General features: G+C 32.4%; 1 protein-coding gene across 3 annotated transcripts; it reads left to right on the top strand.

Moving 5' to 3' along the window:
- The first annotated feature begins 4,338 nt into the window (after positions 1 to 4,338).
- LOC117917728 (transcription factor bHLH18-like) lies at positions 4,339 to 7,133 on the top strand. Of its 3 annotated transcripts, none has more exons than XM_034834099.1 (5): positions 4,339 to 4,401; positions 4,722 to 4,794; positions 4,933 to 5,502; positions 5,935 to 6,303; positions 6,525 to 7,133. In XM_034834099.1, the coding sequence occupies exons 2-5, from the start codon at positions 4,759 to 4,761 to the stop codon at positions 6,603 to 6,605; spliced, it is 1,056 nt and encodes a 351-aa protein (XP_034689990.1). In that variant the 5' UTR covers positions 4,339 to 4,401; positions 4,722 to 4,758; the 3' UTR covers positions 6,606 to 7,133. The 3 variants fall into 3 exon arrangements, with proteins under 3 accessions (XP_034689990.1, XP_034689989.1, XP_034689988.1); XM_034834098.1 differs by having other exon boundaries at positions 4,353 to 4,439; XM_034834097.1 differs by lacking the exon at positions 4,339 to 4,401 and having other exon boundaries at positions 4,533 to 4,794.
- The last annotated feature ends 7,420 nt before the right edge of the window (positions 7,134 to 14,553 follow it).

Raw genomic sequence — 14,553 nt, 5'->3', positions numbered from 1 at the left:
AAATATGAAAATGTTTAGCACATTTTGTATAACTATCTTATATGCATGTAACAATACTAAAAATAAAATTATATTTGACATTTTGTACATGTGTGTAAATAGATTTTCTAGTGATTTGGTATGAAAACTAACCAAAAATAAATAAATAAATAAAGAAAAACATATATATAAATTCATGATTTACAAGTTTGTACATGCCTTATATAATTCTTATTTAATTAAATTCAAAAATAAATAAATAAAACTCAAAATTTTAGAATAAAAAATAATGGTAATCAAACATTAAATTAAAGAAAAATATATTAAGATAATAGTTACCATTAGAGAATATATAAAAACAAAATAAAAATTATATGAATATTAAATAGATTTTTAAAAAGATTTTATTTTGTTTTATTTTAAATTTTCTTGAAATCTTTCTATCTTAGTTATCACAAGCACTTAAGGATAAATTTTGATATATTAAATAGTTGCAGTGCTCATATGACATGACATCTATATGCCAATTGCATGAATTTCTATCACATGAAATTTACAATTTACATGGACTTTAAGGTCATTTTACATGAACGCCCAAATATACAACCCTCAACCCTCAACTTCATCGGTTTGACGCAGTTGAACGTATCGACGAAGCTCCTCATTTTTTCCCTTGCATTATGACAAAAAGGAAACTTCCTCAGACCTCACCATTGGTCAAAACACCAACCACTAAATTATTGTTCCAAACCACTTCTTTTAAATATATATTATCAGTGGATGCAACTTTCCAGCTCAGGACAATGACTTTAGACAAAAGATGGACGGTTTGGTACTCTTTCTCATCAAGAAATCTCTTGCTCCTCCTGGAGTCTACGTTTCTTCAATAGAGATGTTGGTTTGATGATACATGAGTTTGTTTTCTAAATCATATGCTTCGATGCATACGTCTGAAAATTAACTTCTGTGGTTATGTATGGGGATGAGCAAAGCGAAATTAGAATTACTAACACAAAAACATCAAAATTTATATGGAATACTAACTCAAAATAGCGGGAAAAGGAGTAGGGTTTTCAGGATATATTCAACTAATTGTCTGTCCCAAGTATGATACTCAACTCCATCCACAAATCTTGGGGATAAAAGCTCAATTTAACTTGTGGGTTAAGTGATCTGAAATATATCCATCACACTAATACTTCTCAGCTAGCTTCTGCAACCTGCGTCCTAGTTAATTTGCTTTAAGAGGTCATAATTGCCAGCAGCTGATATCAACTAAACCTGGAATATCAAGTCACCGTTGCTATATTAATTAATATCTATAGTGAACTTCGTATCCTCAAGTATGTTGGATATCTCTTTCAATTTTAATACATGACACCCACCCATCCAAATAGTTATATTTATACCAAAAATTAGATCACAAAAGCCATGCAGCGCTTAGATTCTAAGGCATTAATCTTGTGGTAACAAAATAATTTAGGATAATCGCTGGGATTAAATCATCCCCACTTTGAAAAACTAACCCTTCCCCTTTTTCTAATATAAAAAAATACTCATTTTGGATAAAAATACCTTCACATTTTTCTTATAAAAGTAACCATTTCTGAAGGGTATTTATGTTAAAAATGGGTTATTCTTGAAATTCAAAAATAAAGAAGATTAGTTTTACAAATTTGAAATGTTTTTATCCCTTTTAATTAATTGGTAAAATACATATAAAGAAGAGTAATCTTAAGATTGTTTTACAACTGTCAATCATATAAACTATTGTCTTCCTTCTGCCCTCACAAAGTACCTTAGAGAGATATCATCTATCTAGGCATATATGAGCAAGCCATGAAATTATGAGAAACCAGGATATTTGAGCTAATAGTGGGTGCAGTGTTGTGTTGGAATTGGGTGGATGGCGACGATGTTAATCATTGTAATTTTAGAAAATATTTTTAACACTTAAAAATATTTCTTTTGATAAAAATCCAAGTATTAGAAATATTAGATATGACTCTTAAAATCATTGTCAAATAGAATGTTATAATCACCGTTTAATTTTTATTTATATAAATTTTAGTCTCAAATAACTTGTTACAAAATGCCGAAAAATTACTTTCTCTGCATATTGTTCTTATAGTAATCACAACATTTAACATCCAAAAATTTCATATTTTTCCCCATCTCAAATACCTAAACAATATTGATATATAAGTAGTTCAACCATCATAAAACCCTTATGATAGATGAAATTAATATCAATACTAGTTGGCTATTATTCTTATAGATATCTTTATGCTTTTTAATCTCAATATGAGGGTATTGATAATTCAATGTTGCTTAAAATATTCTTTAATTGGATATGTCCGATCCAAAGCATTGAAATGATAAAAGTCATGAGCAATAATAGTATTCCGGATCTCCTATTGGAACGATTTGTGAGGATTAGTTAATGTATTCTTGATGCGTCTACTTGCTAAAACAAGTTCATTGAAAATATATATGTCGACCACGTTTATCATGTGATGCCACGGTGCCACCATCTCTTTTCTCATCCTTATCACCTCATACAAAGGCACAAATTGCTGACATTTCCAAATAAGGCATCTAGAAAACGTACATCCAAAAAAATAAAATTCGCACTATCGAATAGGGATAGCAACAAGGCGAATTTGGGACTGGTCGCCCCCATCCCAACTCCACCCCGTTTATTTGAAACAATTGTTATCCCCGTCCCATTTAAAAAATTAAACTGGTTAAATTTTAAATTAAATTGAATTAAAATTTTAATTATATATATATATAAGGTGGGGCAGGGCAAATATCCGACCACCCTGACCCACCCCGGGTTTTTAAAAAAATCATCAAACCCGTTTATTAAAATTAAACTTCATCCCATTAGGGGCGGGGCGGGACGGGTACCCGAAAAAACCCGTCCCATTGCCATCCCTACTACTGAACCTATTAATTTCCAATTGATAACATAATGCAAGTTTGAAAGACATAAATTATAGTTACCAACTTGGATTATGATACATATTGATTAATTATTGATAACTGAATTCTTAATTATCAACTTTCAAACATTTTGGCGTCTCCCTGGAAATGATGGTTAAAGTAGATACACCCTTGTCCAATTTCTCACCTAACCATTAAACTAATAGATCTTCATGATCCTCAAATTGGTTCTTTAGTCAAAAGCTGCGGCTAATACAAACAATTTTGCCTCAAAACAGAATGATTAAGAGGGTAAAGAAATTAATGCTTGAAATCTCCACTGAACATTTTGGTATATGCCACTATTCACATGATGCCAATTCTCGGGATATGTCGAGTCCATTACAAGATGATTCGAAATTTTATTAAAGCACTCCATCTTTGATGGTTTTTTAGATTTAGAAATTTCAGTGGCATAAAGGATACACGAAGGAAAAGCCAGTATGAAAATTCTGAATACTAAAAGGGCATCTTGTGAAGCTGATTTTCCCATATAACTAGTACTCTACAAGTTGGACCTCAGGTGACAACTAATTAATCTGTCACAAGGAGTGACATGCATGGCTATATATATGCAGGTGCATCTCAAGAGGGCATGCAATTATGTAATATGTAGCAGATTGTGGGGATGCTGTGATTAATTATAAGAAGAGAACAGCCACCCACCTAACCACCAACACTACCCAAATCAATTCCATGGCTGTACAACTTCATGTGGGGCTAATGCACCTGCATGTATGTGTATACTAAATGCCTCAATTTATTTAAGAATAACGGGAAAGAATTCATTGCAGATGATCTAAGATGCCTCCTCCTCCATTGACTTTGCCATCTTGGAATAGGTAAGGAAAAACGTACCCATGTTTTTTTTTTATAAAAACAAAAAAAAAACAAAAACAAAATGACAGAGGCGAAACTCTATGGAAATTTCTGAAACCACACTTTACTACTTTTTATCCATCTTATAATTTCGTTGACCCTAGACTTTCATTCCTCATACCCTTGATTGTTACTTGTTGTTAGGGGCGAAAAAACCTAATTATACTTTATTCTAAAGACCAGAGTCACCTTTTATCCTTGTCAGAAGTGATTAGAGAAGAGAGATTGTGATATTAGTGCCAGTGTAAAATGAAGGGATAGAATAAAAAAATGATCATTAGCTCAAAACTGAGGTTTTTCCATTCTCATCCAAGTTTTACGTTTCGTCAAAGTTGGAAACGTATTGTGAAGAACTGACCGTGTTTTGAACAGTTAATAAAAGTTTGTTGTTGTTAAAAAAATGAAAAATAAAATAAAAATCAGCAAAACTACAACTTCTCACACGTTGGAGTTTATGGTGTCAGTTGAGCACGTTGGTACAACCATAAGAGGAGGAAAAATTATTCTCCTGGAAAATAGGAGAAGAGAAGCTTCGGTCATCTCTGAAGTTTGAAGGTATGCCTTCAAGTCTTCTTCCCTTGTAAAAGGTCAAGGTACAGTTTTTTTTGCTTCCTAGAGTCCTCTATATATTTGAAATTCTCTAAATATCAGCATTTTCTTTTGATTAGGGTCTCGATATATATTTAGCTGTTTTGGGTGTTGAATTGTGAACATTTTTCCTGGTTTTTTGTGGATCCCCTTTTGATAGTTGATACTTTCCAGGTCCTACTTCAGTTGAACCAAAAGTTTCTCAATTTTTTCTTCATAGTTTGACATTTGATGTGGGCATTGAATTCATGAATAAATATCTTCTTTAACTTTTCCATGATTCGCAGATCTATCTTTGAGGAAATTAACAAACACAGTGAACTGATGGATGTCTCGTCTGGGAAATGGTTGACAGAACTGGTAATATTAGTTATATTCTCTCAATACGTTCTTAGGAAAGATGAGTTGGAGTGCTAGCAGTACTATTTCCTAACAAGTTTTTGTTGATGAATGGTACTTTTAGATACTTTTCTTAGGATGTGATATCAATTTTTGCAGGGAATGGAGGATCCCACCTTCATACATCAATACCATATGCTGCCTTTTGATAACTCATTCGATGGGTTCAATTTTGACTCTTTTTCTTCTGAGAGCAACTCGTCTTACCCATCTTTCAGTCCCGAAACCACACCCAACTTTTGCGGTTCAACTTTTCAGATGGGTGTAGAGAGGCAAGCTAAGCAGTTCAAGACCAATAGTTGGAAATCCTGCACCGCCAAACCCATAACCTCCAGAGCATCTTCGTCTTCCACCGTCCAACTAATTTCTTTTGGGAACTCGAATTTACCACCACCAACTGATACCCAGAAGTTCCATGGATACCCAGACAACAAGGTGAAGCCTAAGGATGAGGATGGATCTGACAGAAATACGAAATTTGCATCTTTGATTTCTGAGGGCTCATATGAGAACCAAAACTATTCACCAAAATCTGGCGACAGAACCAAGAGGGTTAGTTCAACTAGTAGGACTAACAATCACGATCATGTAATAGCAGAGAGAAAGCGCCGAGGAAAGCTCACCCAGCGGTTCATAGCTCTTTCAGCCCTTGTTCCAGGCCTAAGAAAGGTACTATCAGTTGTGAAAGTTGGATTTTTTTTTTTTTTTTCCTTTGCATTTCTTTTAGGTATTATTCTGTAGAAGATGGCTTCTGGCTCATTTCAAGGTTTTGTGCTACTTTTCTTGTCCAATATATGGTAAATGTTTCCCCCGCTGGAAATACCAATTCTGAAATCCCCTACAAGCAAACAATTAAAAAAAAACTCTACTGTAGTTGTGATTGTGAGTGCTATATGTTTAATGGGTTCATTGTAGATTTTGACCTTGTTAAATCTTATGTACCTGCAATATGTGAGTCTACAATCTACATGTGATCGATCCTTTAATATTGTCCCAGTAAACTCCCACAAGTTGGTAAAATGTCATTAAAGCCCAAGAAAAAGTCTATGAAATCAGTGTTCAATTGTCTTTGATTAACATTATTTTGATGGTTCTTTGCAGATGGACAAGATTTCTGTCCTTGGAGATGCTGCCAAGTATTTGAAACAGCTTCAAGAACGTGTGCAGAAGCTCGAGGAACAGACGGCAACAAAAACCATGGAATCAGTGGTCTTTGTGAAGAAATCTCAGCTCTGCGATGATGACCTCTCTTCATCTGATCAGAACTCTGATAGCTGCTCCAACCAAACACTCTTAGAAATTGAAGCAAGGGTCTCAAACAAGGATGTACTCATTAGAATCCACTGCGAGAGACAAAAGGGATTTACTGCAAAAATACTTGATGAAATCGAGAAGCTCCATCTAACAGTTGTCCATAGCAGTAGCCTGCCATTTGGGGATTACATTATGGTTACTACTGTTGTTGCTCGGGTAATTTCATTTCCTCTTACATTTATTCATTACCCGGAATTAGTCCGTCAGATTAAACTCCTAAGATTCTTCTGATTTATATAAAAATGAAGGCGAACCATCAAATCCATGTTCTAAAAGATAATGCATGATAAAGGGATGTTGAACAGTTCTGATTCACGTTTACAGTACTCTCTCAGACTCATTCTGACCCATTACTATCAATTTCCATTTTTCTGTAGATGGAAGACAAATTTTGCATGACCGTGAAGGACCTCGTCAGAAACCTCCGATTGGCTTTTTCTACGCTTCATGTGAACTGAAGAACCAGATCATTTTTTAATTAGCATTGCCGTCTATTTTTTTCTTTTTTTCTTTTTGTCCTTTGGGTATAACCTGTAGTTAATGTTTCGTCTTCTCACCTCGTGACAGAAGTAAATGCCTGTAAAAAAGATATCTTCACCTTACACCACCGGCGATCACCATGGCTCTCTGGCTGCTGAGGTTCAGTTTAGCGGTCGGGTTGTTTTTTGTGGTGTTTTTCCTGTTTGACCGGGTTCAATTACCCCACGTGCTGCTAAAAAACTAAAAGAAAAAAAAAAGAGCAGCTTTTTTGGAGGGTATCTTTGTTTGAGCGGTTTCACGCCTCAATCGGCACCTCTTTCTTGCTTCTTTCCCGTTGTGTAATACGAATATTCACGAGAATTTGGCTCAAGTTGTACATAGACTGTCTGCTACTCCAGAGCTTCTTAGATTGGTTTAGGAGGAATTTTATCCTTGAAGCATCCAATTGTTTAAAAAACTTGATCTTTTTTTGGGGAATAAAATAATCAACCACGTTTATCTTGTGATGTCTTCATCTCTTTCCTAGTCCTTATCAACCTCAAATAAACAAGACTATCTAAGACTCTCCATTACCCTATTAAAAAAGGTATTATGAAGGTGTACGGGGGCCTCTGCATTTGAGAAGAAAAAAGAAACAAGCATTACTGCCACTAGGGATCAAACATATTTAACGTTCCTATTCGGGACGTAATACACAAATTTAAGAAAAGGCATACATTAAAGTCTCCGACTTGGATTATAATGTTGATTAATTAGTGCTAAGAAACTACTTAATTACCAATTTTCACACCTTTTGTTGCCCTTTCCTTGAAATTGATGGTTAAAGTAAAAACACCTTCATGTCCCATATGCATGTCATCCAACCATTAAAAGATTTCAACAACCAGAGCTTCACAATATTCATATTAATCATTGTATCACATACAGTTGTATTATCATCAATTGACACACTCTTGTTTACAAAACACATATATCAAATTCTATAGAAGGAATTATTATAATCTTAGATTAATTCATGATCACAATCTTTAGGATTCCCTAAAGGGGTATTCTATCTCAATACAAAACAATGTCATGGTACTTTCACTAAGAATATTTGTTGTGACCTACCGAAATCATCACTTACACAATCCGTAGGGAATGTACGATTACTTTAACATCTTACTCATAAGTCAAAATAACTTATGACCTCATTACTAGTAAAATATTCTCTTAAGGTTGAGAACTTAAGTAGTATAGTAGCTTAGAGTAATCATGATTCTACATAAGCCTTATTCAATGTGTAATCATACACATTAGTACTTCCACCATGAGAAATTTATCCTACTAACCAAGATAAGTCATATTATCAATTAACAAACAATACACTATGACTTCTAATAGATTGTTCAAGTTTATCAACTATCTATGAACAAACTCATCAACTTGCAAAGAACTTATGACTTAAATATTTCATACAACTTCCAGCACACTTAAGTCATGTATAATATAAATTATCAAGCCAAAATGTTCAAATATATCATAATGCAAAATAGGAAAGAAAAAGGATTAATAAGGGTTCTATATTAATAGGTACAACCTCTTTTCTATTCACAACTCCAAGCTCTCATTCAAGCCTTGAGGTGTTCCACTATACCAAGGATCTTTTAAACTAAATAATCTTTCAATGCACACTTGGTTTTTAGGTACCAATGAATCTTTACAACTTTACAAATGTTTTTCTTATTAGAATAGAGCCCTTAAAGACAATGACATGATATAACAATTTGATTCATTATACATTATATCTTTTCTCATGTTGTTGTTTTATATATCTAATTTATTTGAACATTCATGCTTATATAATTTATATTGTACATAATTTGAGTGCATTGAAAGTTGCGTGAAATGTTTAAGTCATAATTTCCTTACAATGTGATAAGTTATTCATATAAATCTAGTTCAATTCTGGGATTTTGACAAGTCATTAGAAGTTGTAATTCACTATCTCTCAAGTGATGGAATGATTAGTTTTAGTCATCGAAATGGTTTTTTCATAATGAGTGTACACATTAAATAGAATTGTGACCGGATAGATATCAAATTATCATGACTTTTTCAAGCTACTATGTTGCATGGGTTCTCAATCGTGAAAAAGCATTACATTAGTGCTTAGATCATCAATGATTTTGATTTGTGGGTAAGATCCTAATGTCACCCTATGGATTGGGTCACCAAAGGTTTAAGCAAGTAATAATAGACATTCTCAATAAAGACATTATAATATTTTATGAATTTGAGACATGAATATGTTCCTTTGGATGATTTTATGCATTTTAATCATGAAATCTATGGTTATAATAATTACATTAGTGGAATTTGACATATGTACTTTGTAGACAAGAGTATGTTAGTTAATCATGATATATATGAGTTTATTTGAGACTTAAGGATTGAAAAGGTAATTATAAGATGTTGATAACTACTACCTTAGATTACAACATCAACTCCTGAGAAACTTACATGTAATGAATAGTAGGTCACAAACCTGAGAAAATAATTAATTTATAGTTGATTAATTTTATTTCAATTAATTTCTCATACGATACTGGAGTACAATTAACCTTATTTGTTGGAATATTAACTCAAGGTTAGAATTTAAATTTAAGGGAGCCAACATTTTCCTATGACTTCTAGTAGTTTTCGCTCAAACTCACATTCTTTGGTGACACATGATTTAAGAAAATTATTTAATTAATTATATGTATATATAAGGGTTCTTAAGCATAAGCATAAGGATAAGGATATTTATACATAAGCACAAGTTTGCACAAGTGCGTATAATTCAATGACTTATGATTTCTGTTCATACTATTTAATTAATTAGAATCCATCTAATAAATCAATTAATTAAATATAACTCAATGGGTTGGATTAGGTGACTTATAATAGACCCTAGTCACTTAAGCCCATTAGTAGTTTATATAAACCATTCTAGGGTCTAGGGTTAAACAACTTTTTATCTTCCTTTCTCCAAAGATAACCCTACCCACCACCCTTTCAAGGTGAAAGAGAAGTGCACATTTCTCTTTATCCAAAGGGAGAGTCGTTGAGTAGAAGACATTTGATCTTCAAGGTACTCTTGATCATCAATTTGGAAAATGATTTAAGAATATCAAAATCCAAGATATGTCTTCAAAAACCCTAGAAAAGTTACATAAAAATAAAAATAAAATTGGCATATGTTTCCACTATACCTAGCATCAAGTAGCATGTTCTCTCTTTTCAATCAAAGACTTCTAACACTTAAAAACAACTTCAAAAGTGTTCTTCAAACTCTTAAAAGTACCTTCTCACAAAGTAGACTAAATTAGAAAAAAATATAGTTTTACGAATTGATTACAATGAAAATGTAGTTAGTTTCACAATGCAATGAATAATGTTTACAAGTTTTGAAATAACTGCATTCAAAATATACTAAAGACTCAAGCTTTAGATAATAAAATGATCTACAAGTGATAATCTATCCATAAATAAAGTTCAAAAGTTTTGAAAAAGAATTTCAAGTTTAAACTAGTTATTAGGTACAAGATATAACTCAACTCTTTGATTGGAGAACTAATCAAAACTGAACTAGTGGTGGGAGGAATTGCAGATGACTGGTTCGGTCGGTCCACCTCAGAATCAGTGAGGCCCAAAAACTAGGTCAAACCATTAAGCCCAACACCTCCTTGATTCCCACTCACAACGAAAGCCCATGAAGCCCTCAACCACTTAAAGCCCAATCCATTTGAAGGCTAGGCAAGTAGTGTTGTTGCAAAGTATTTCTACCTTGCATATTTGGTTAATACCCTTCCGATGTGGGAGTTGATTCAAAAAGCTCGTGCATACTGCATAACTTGTTCTACCGACCTCAGGTTTAAAAGTAAAGAATGGACCGTTGAACTACATGTCATCTTTGCACATAAAGGTTGTAATATTAAATATATATAGTAAGATTTTATTTTTTTTCAAATATTTGTCATACAAAACCTTTGAACAATTGTAAATATTTATATTGATATTTATTTTTATAATAATTACGAAAATAATATAAATAATTAATATATTAATTTTAAAATAATAAATTACAAAAATATGGAGATAAAATTAAATATTATAATTTTTTTTATCTTAAACATATTTCACACTTAAATATTATTAAATTTTCTAATATATATATTTTTAATTTCTTATAATTAATTTTAATTGTATGTAATATATAAATTATATAAGTATGATATTATCGCTTTGACCGCAATTCAATCATCGATCTAACCAATGAATCGTAAACTAATAACTTTTTTGGTTTAATAATCGATCTGGTTTTAAAAATATGAGTTGAAACTAAATACACTAATTAGATCAATTGTTAAATAATAACTAATGAAATGATTTTATTTTCATTTAAAAAAACTCATTGAGTAGCTTTTTAAATTGAATAATGGAACAACTATTCCTGATTATTTTGTAGGTATGTAAGTGCTAATATTATTGAGCACGTCTTGCAAGAACTTCGGCAAGTCCAAGGAGTGGATGAAGAAAACATTTTCTTATTTAATACAGCACGTGTTAATGACTTGGTCAATGGAACCGAGGGACTTCTTTCCACCACACACACTTGAAAATTATAGACTTGGTTCCCACTTAATACACGAGTTTCATTGGACATGCTTTTGACGGCTTCTTTTTGTCATTTAGCCCGAAGTCTGTTTATCGATTTTTCATTGGATAGGCAATAGCCTGAAAAGGTTTACGAGCCAGAAGGCTTGAAACCACCTATCCTCTCAATAATAATACCTTCCTTGGAACCATACGTAAAGCTTGACTATAGGCTTAAATTTTAGCTTAGTTCCTGTTTGTTGCTTTTGTTGGAAAGTATTTTAAATTTTTGGATCACAATTCACATGTACTCATATAAATAAGATAATTTTCCATTGGTATACACAGGAAAAAAAATCGACAATTTGGGCTCTTACTATTAGCAAGCTTTAGGATTTTTATTTAATTCTTATCCATCTTTGGGACCGTCGAGTTGTTCTAAAAATTATTTAAGGAAGTCATGGATTACCATTTATGAATAGGAATTAATTTTTATCACGTTTGAATTAAATATATTTAATTATTATTAATTTAAAATTTGGTTAAATATTTTTTCTATTTTTCTAATTTATTAATATTACCCATCTCCTTTTTAAATCAAAATAAGAATTTTTTTTTTTTTAATTTCACTTGTGAATAAGGAGGACCTTTGAACAAGCAACAGTAGTGTAAATGTACATCCCTAGTGTGGAATTAAGCCATGATGCATGAATCATAATGAGACTAATTAAATCTTTTTAAAAAGAATATTATTTTTTTAACATTAATAACGTTTTATAGTTTGTATTTGACTGTTTGTACTAGAGTCCATATCAAACTCTTAGAAATGTTGATTCTTGTTGGTTCATATGTATATTTATGTAAAGTTGACATTGAGGAATAGGAATGAAGGATGGTCCTCCTTGGCAGCTCCTTTCAAATGATTCCTCATGACCGTATGGCTCAGGCAGCTCCTTTTCGTTTTGGAACATAAAGAAAATATAATGAAGCATGTTCATCATGTGATGGCACTAACTCCTTTGTCCTGTCCTCACACAAATCCAATAAACAAATCCACCTTACATTCCTCCTTTAGACTTTGACATCTGAACAAGGATGCAGAAGGGACACACAGGCCACTGTAGTTTTCCTTCCAAAAAAATTGCCCACTGTCATTCCTTCAACCTTCTCAATAAGGAAATAACACAAGTTTGACAGAAGCGATCTATTAAACTATTCATAATGGAGAATCTGAACATATCTCTTTCAAAACTTTTGCCACTTCCTTCGGGATCAATGGTCAAAGTAAACACAATTGTGTCATTAAACAACTATTAAATTTCTTGCTTTCCTACGGAAGAGCTACGAATTCAACAGGCAACACCCATAATAGTCTTGTTGTGCTATTTTAGCTAGATTTAATGTTTGATTCTTCATATGTATGTTGTATTTTCTTTCTCCTTGTTATTTGAAATATGTATATTTAGGTTTGACCATTTTGATATAGTTGACAATAGGAGTGGAGATATGGGCGTAATTGGGAAATGGTTGGAAGGCATTAAGTTATTCTAAAGGAGGTTGATTTAGTTAAACGTTGCACGTGCAACACATTTGGAATGAGGGGAATCAACAAACCAGGACCGGCCATATTCAAAGGTTACGCGGTGGGCGAAGGCGCTTGAATCGATGATAGAAAAACATGGAAGACGAGTGCAACCTCATGGTGTGAGCTAGCTGTCTTTTGATCGCCTTCATTCTCAATATTTCACCCTAGCTGTCATCATGAACCAAACGTGGAAAAAACAAGGGCATGCACCCATCTCTATTTTGCAAAATACAATATGATCTTTCAAAGTATTTGCTTATCCATGTTTGGTTTCAAAATAAAAAATAAAAAAAAAATATTGAGAAGAAAAATCAAAGAAATTTTTAATTAATTTAATAATATTTCATTTCTCTTTATATATATATATATATATAGTAAAATCAAAGAAAATTATTTTTCTTTATTTTTTAAAAATAATTTTGTTGAATCAAATGTGGATTAAATTTGGTCCATTTTACTGTACCATTTCTTCACTGTTTAACCTTTAGCTGTTAAATTGAATAGAAGTTAATGTTAACGTAGGGTTCCGATTGAATAAAAATTAAATGTTAATCATTAAACTAATAATGATTGTGGTAAATGATAGAATAGAACTAACTATTTTGTTTATCATGTTCATTGGCGGAGCCAGGAGGGCACATGACCCCTTTAATTTTTTTCTCCCCAAAAAATCTCATACATATAATTAAGGTTTTCAAATAATAAAAAATAAAATAGAAACTCCAAATAATAATAATAATTAATTTTATTATAACTTTTCTTTAATTTGGAGTTTTATTTTTTATTTTTTATTTTTAAAATTTTGAGACTTAATTAAATGATGTCTAATTTAGAAATAAATTAAATAATTATATTAGATTGTAGGAATTTATATTTAGCTTTTAAAATTTTATTTTGCTAATAGTTCATTATAATATTATCATATTTGAGAAAACAAAGGCTATGTTTAGTTAAGAAAAACACCCAAAAATGGGGAGGATGAATTGGGTTTCTTTTCAATCACAACAAAATTAAACAAAAGATAAGCAAAGTAAAGAGATAGAGTTGAGAGAATTCAAACTCGGGTTTATAATGGTTCGACACTTCCTTACCTATGTCTACTCTCCTCAACTTCCTAATCGGGTGAGGGTTCCACTAACTTGAAGCTTCAATCAAACTTCCAATCTTCTTACACTTGGATTCCGGCTCTAATGGACTCTTACACAACCTCTTCAAGATTCAACCCTCTTGAAGGCTTTAACACTCGGATTGTTACAAGATATAATCGCTCAACCTAGCTTAAAGATGACTCAAATACAAGACAAAGTTATGATAATAAACAAGAGTGTACTAAAGAATATGCAAGTGGTGATTTAATGCACAATGAAGGAAATGAGAACTTTTTTATCAAGAACAGGTAGGTAGGCTTTGAATGCAATTGTTCTTTTATCAATAAATGAAGTAGAACTCTCAATTTATAGGTTTCTAAGCTCAGGAGTCAAAATCAACAAAAGGCAATCTCGTCCGGTTGATCTAGGGGTCAACCGGTTCACTAGCCGTTGGAGCATTTAATTCATGATAGGTTACCGTTGCCTCAACCGGACCTCGACCGGTAAATGAACCACCTCGACCAGAAAGAGAAGGCTACTGGGAGAGAGAAAAGGTTTTTAACCTTCCTCGACCAGACGACCTCAACCGGTCGACCGATTACTCAACCGGTTGACCGGTTGGCCTTAACCTCG

This window comes from Vitis riparia, chromosome 7 (assembly GCF_004353265.1).
Source record: "Vitis riparia cultivar Riparia Gloire de Montpellier isolate 1030 chromosome 7, EGFV_Vit.rip_1.0, whole genome shotgun sequence".
NCBI classification, from domain to species: domain Eukaryota; kingdom Viridiplantae; phylum Streptophyta; class Magnoliopsida; order Vitales; family Vitaceae; genus Vitis; species Vitis riparia.
The sequence above is the reverse complement of the archived record's forward strand: the minus strand, read 5'-3'. Positions and strand labels throughout refer to the sequence as shown.